General features: G+C 37.6%; 1 protein-coding gene across 1 annotated transcript; it reads left to right on the top strand.

Annotated features, from left to right (window-relative positions):
- Window positions 1-773: 773 nt before the first annotated feature.
- LOC103927453 lies at window positions 774-2653 on the top strand. The gene is made up of 2 exons (XM_009336376.3): window positions 774-1578; window positions 2341-2653. The coding sequence occupies exons 1-2, from the start codon at window positions 975-977 to the stop codon at window positions 2385-2387; spliced, it is 651 nt and encodes a 216-aa protein (XP_009334651.2). The 5' UTR covers window positions 774-974; the 3' UTR covers window positions 2388-2653.
- The last annotated feature ends 3151 nt before the right edge of the window (window positions 2654-5804 follow it).

Raw genomic sequence — 5804 nt, 5'->3', positions numbered from 1 at the left:
GGCTGAAAAACGGCCTGGTGGGTCCCTTTTTTTTTTTGGCCCAACCCTTTATTGGAGTTAGGTTTTTAAGCATTTCGGGCTGAAATTTGACCTATAGCCCTATAGCTATCTACATAGGAGATGGCTTTAGTTGTATATGGATACTCCCACTAACTTATTACTTTCATTTAATTTTTAATATCAAAATAGGTGGAAAGTTCGAATTCCTTCTCTAATGAGAGCAGCTTCTATACAATGGATCCATCACCATATCACCTCTCCATCTAATAATACATTATTATGTGAAGAAAAACTTGCACATATATAGGATTTAGGGATAGGGGATGCCATAGACGTTCACGTTTTTTGTCTAGGTGGAAGATGACTGCAGCTTGCCAGCAAGGCTTACCACACATATAAGGTTTGGGAATAGAGGACACTATATGGCAGTGAACATGTTTCATGTAAGTACTCCTCCCCAATCCACCTAATAAAAAGAATTCCTTAAATTACATTTGGAGTAAGTTGTAATTTACGTGATGGTCCACTGCTTTCTTACACCTGTAGTCCTCCTCCTATGCCCATTTAAAACAAGTCTACTGCTCTTGCTCCTCTTTGGAAAAGATCATAACATCATCGATCACAAGACAGAGAAAGAGAAGAGAGAGCGAGAGAGAGAGAGGAGGGGAGAGAGAGAGAGAAGCCAAGAGAAAGCTCTAATGGTTGTAGTACCAACTCTTTCAGTATTCATCCTCCTCAACCTTGCCACAGCCGCCGCCGCAGACTCTCCTGCATGCAACCCCACATGTGGCTCCCTGCAACTCAAATACCCTTTTGGCACAGGCCCTGGTTGTGGCTCCCCAATTTTCCAATCCTACATAACCTGTACATTTACCAATAATCAGCAGCTCCTCCTCCTCACCACCCACACTGGCTTATACCCTATCACTTCAATTTCCTACTCCACCCAAACCATAACCCTAACCCCACCCTCCATGTTCAACTGCACCTCCATGCAACCCTCCCTCTCCAACTTCGGCCTTGACTGGGCCTCCCCATTTCAGCTCGGTCCATCAACCTTCATCCTCTTGTCCTGCCAGCCCCCCACCTCTTCCCTCACCCTCAAACCCTCCGGCATGCCCGTCTGTGATCCCTGCTACTCTCACCTCTGTGCTTCTATCTACACATGTCCATCCGTGGTTGGTCTTGGCATCCCCTTGTTCCCTCCCACAAACACGTGCTGCGTGTATTCACCTGGGAATCTTGATGCTGAGGGTGAGTTGGACCTCCACGGGTTAAGGTGCACGTTTACATCCGTTGTGTCGCTCGGAGACTACCCGACAGACCCAGTGCAGTGGGAGTATGGGGTGGCGTTGAAGTACAGTCACGGTGGTTTGGACAGTGGCATTGTCGATGCAAAGTGCAAGAGCTGTGAGATGAGCGATGGGGTTTGTGGGTACAGGGTTGATGATCATGATCAGTTCGTTTGTGTGTGTAAGAATGGCTACAACACCTCCTCCGATTGCCTTAATAATTACACTCCAGATTCGAAGCCCCTTTGGGGCTCCGGCGCGTCTGATGATTTACCAGTTGCTAATTGTAAGTTGTTCTTCAATGTTAATTTTTTTTTTTTTTTTTTTTAAGTAAATCGATGATATATAATGAAAATGATTGCAGCCTTAAGGAAGAAAATTTGATCCAATTCATAGAGATTAGGCAAGAGCTAGACTACACCTAAAACATTTTAAATAATTGTGGTAATTGTTTTTAAATGTTGATGCTAATTTGTCGTCATAAAGTGTGGTTTCATGGTGCGTGAAGTGCGCACCCGATGCCTTTGAGCTTCACTGGAAAGTGTGTATTCCAGTTTTGCAAAACTTTGAATGTTTGCAACCGATGGGTGTGTTCGGGGAATGAAGTCAGGTTTATTGCGTGTGCAAAAGAGAGAGAACTTAAGCGTTAAGGCGCAATAGAAGTTGTCATTTTGTACTACCGTCTAGTAATATTCTTTTTTATTTGTAAGTAAGAGAATTTAAGTTCGATTCTCGTGAAAGGAAAATTTAAATCACATTATTATGGCTAGTCCAGGATGAGACTTAGATCTCACCCTCTTAGCGTAGATAATATCATTTATTCAAAAAAATAAAATGGAGAAAATGGAAGTTACAAAAATTTTCAAATGGGAAAATAAATCTAGTTATTGTCACTAGTCATTAGAGACTTCCTCTTCAATGCACTGCATAAAGAATTCAAATTATTCTCCCCTTTCTAACATAATTTAGAATAAAAATATCGTTTGTATGTAAAAAACCAAAAAAAAAACCTATAGCTGATTCAGTCGTCATCTCTTCAAATTTGCAGGGAAAATAAGGTCTGCGCTCGTGGCTGGCCTGATGATAATGGCTTGAGAGAGAGAGAGAGGGATCTATGTAAGTTGTAATAAGATTTAGAAAAAAACTTAAGCTTTCTTACCGAAATTGAGATTTGATTTGTTTGGAAGGGATTATTTTTTTTTAAATCTCAATTGCTAAAACCATTAGTTTTATTTACTAGGATAATGTTTGTGTTCTCCCAATATTGGGAACCTATTTGTCTCCAATTATAATTACCGTATTTTCGCAGTATGAAATTTATAATCAGAACTTTTAATCTCTTTATTATTATCTAAAGATCATATATGTAAAAAATATTCAATTTAAAGATCGTGTAGTCATTCATATATATTAAAGAAATGGACGATTCATCAAGAAGAAGATACTTGCTACCAAAACCATCGATTGGTTTGGCACGCGTGGATGGTTAAATGAGTTTTTGCAGATATGATCTTTAGATGATGATGAAGAGTATGAACGATTCCGATTATGAAGTTCGTATAGTGAATATACGTTAATCATAAGTGCAAGGACATGTAGGTTCCTCTATGAGTGGTTAATTTGATCTATTAAACAATTGAAAATTGATTTCTAATCTTTTTAGCCAGTTTCCCGTAACAGAAAAACAATGAAATTGACAAAAAAGTACTGCCTCTCTTGACAACCCCGTTCTCTTAGACCCCATGGTTCAAAAAAAATTATGATCACCCACCATTCAATCTTAATTGTGCTCAATATTCCCTCATCCAATCCAACTTTGACATATATATGGAGAAATAATTTATCAACAATACAAAATGAAAAGTTTTTGTAAAAGTGTCAAGTTGTAATTAACAGGTAAATGAAAATAGCTACTTCAAAGGAATAAGGATAGAGCCAAGTATTTTTCGTTGTCAAATGGAAAAAGAGCAGGAATAAATGTGAGCAACATATCAGCAGGCATCTTCTGCGCATATATGTACTACATAGGAAATGCGTTGCTCCACTTGAAAGTTGGGCTGTGGGAGAAACCTTAAGCATCTGAATTCCGCACTAATGGTGGTAGGAAACTTGCATGGCCTTATAAATATGTTGGGTTATCATCTATATTGCCAACTAATTTTGTAGTGGAATTCTAACTTTTTTTATGGTATTCAAGCAAGTTGTCTCATGTGTCAACCCAAAGGCCACACGTGCTCTACATCATCCTATTCGTGTTGTCCACATGTTAGGCTTGAAAATTCGCCATAAGTGAAGAGATTTGTTGAGATTGAATCTCACATTGATGGGAGGACAGACCTTAACAGGCTTATAAATCCCAACCCATATTGCCAATTGGTTTTATGTGGAACCCCAACTTCTCTCATGGTATCAGAGCAGGTTGTCCCATATGTCAAGCTCAACAGCCACATGTGTTTCACGGCACCCCATTCATGTTGTCCATGTGTTTGCCTTAAAAATTCGTCACACGTGAGGGAGCGTGTTGAGATTGAATCCCTTGCATGGACTTATAAGTAAGTGAAGCTACTCTCCATATTGCCAATTAATTTTGTAGCCACAATTAACCATTTTTGTAAATTAGTTAGAACGAATTATGTGGATGTAAATTTCTTCCTCCTTGATCTTGGACAAAATTGCACCTACAAAACAAATAACACCTTAGGTCAAGGCCAAGAGCCTCATGCGCCCATGATGGGAGGGCTTTGGCAGAAGAACCTCTGATGCCAAAGTTCGAACTTTGAGGGAAAGGTGTTTAGAGAATTTGGAGAATTTTGCAAGAGTGTAGAACTTAGCTTTTTAGAGAAAATGGGGTAGTATTTATAGGGCATGGCTGGCCCCTTTGGAGAGATGGTGACCGGCCCTTTGTGGCACTTTTGGGTGTAATTTGTAGTTAATTAGCCAATTAATAGATTAATTAGGTAATAAATCAATTAATTAGCTCATTAATATAATTTGAAAGGAATGTTTTGGGGGTTATCTTGTGGAGAAGATTTGATGAAGATGGATGAAATAGGTTTTGAATAAATACCTATTTTGGGCACTTTTGACTTAATTGAGGGATGATTGTCATTTTTACCTTAAAATCCACGTGTCGCCTTCATAATTTTCTTGATTATTTTTTGCTCCACAAATTCGAACTTTAGATCTAAGGACCTACAATATCATCAGTATGCATAAAACTAGCCCACGGAGGAGAGGAGGCTATCAACATGAATACAGAGATCAAATCCAAATTATAGCTCCGTAAATGTCAAATTTTAAACATAAGAGATTACAAATTTCCAACGTGAAGATTAATTTAGAAGCACTATCAACAAGAAAAAAAATGTTCCCATAGAAAAAAGGCCACGTAAAAGAAACACTTAATAAGACTTATTCGGGAATCAATAATTCGAATTTTAGTCAAAAAAAACTACAATAATGACACGTAATTTAAATAAACAAAACAAATGTTAATATGGTTAATGGTCAAAGCACCTTAATTATATGTTAAACAAGAATAAATGCTTCTTTTTTTTTTTGGGTCAAACCATAGATTGGTTAGATTAGATGTTAAATAAGGGAGTCAAAGCGAGATTCAAACCTATACCGTGGTTCAAGGGTAGCACTATTTTCTATCACTGTGATAGAGGACCATTTGCGAAAGTAACAAATGTTTGATCCATTAAAAAATTCCTGGGGATTCTAAAAACTTCTATTCTTTAATTTCCCTCTCAGTGTGTCTGATCTCCAGTGAGAAAACAATTTTGAAGACCTTGAATGCTGATCAAACGGGAAGCAAAAAGATGGCACAATACAAACCAGCATCACCCTGATGTAACAAATAAATAGCAGTAACATAATACAATTCAACTATAAGGTTCTGAGTATCTTTGTCAACAGAAAGCTTAAGGCCAAAGTACAACACAAAAGTTAGATTTCATATTTATATTGAGACGAGAAGTATTGGCTTTTAGGTTTTGGTCCAATTGAAGTCTTGATCTCTGAATTAAAAATATGTAAGTATTGGTCGTTCATGAATTCGTTGTAAGAGTATGAACATGAGATTGGGTATTTTGGCATTGGCTGTTTAAGTTCAATTGGTATAAGAAGGCCTTATAAGAAGATGTATACTAATTCTTGTTGATAAAGGATTTTGTTGTAGCATTATACCGATATGTGTTAGAAAACATAAGTTGTTTTCTATGAGGATTCTAATAGGGAATCCTTGTTTTGTTATGAGAAGGTGATATATATGTGTGTGTAGATAATCTGACAAAAAGGAGAAGAATTGCAGTGCACTAAGTTTTGGTTTGCAGCATTCATGGCAGGTGCAGGTTCTTTAGGTCAGGGTATCGCACCACTCTTATATGCCAAGGTTTTGTGTTTTCTTGATTGTGATTCTAGCAACTTAATCGAGTTCATGAATTTATGTTTACCATGTGGTATCAGAGTCATAGGTTTAAGTTCTTAAATTCAATTGGCAAAATCAAT

This window comes from the organism of the source record quoted next, unplaced genomic scaffold (genome assembly GCF_019419815.1).
Source record: "Pyrus x bretschneideri cultivar Hongxiangsu unplaced genomic scaffold, Pyrus_bretschneideri_v1 Contig104, whole genome shotgun sequence".
Lineage (NCBI taxonomy): Eukaryota > Viridiplantae > Streptophyta > Magnoliopsida > Rosales > Rosaceae > Pyrus > Pyrus x bretschneideri.
The sequence above is the reverse complement of the archived record's forward strand: the minus strand, read 5'-3'. Positions and strand labels throughout refer to the sequence as shown.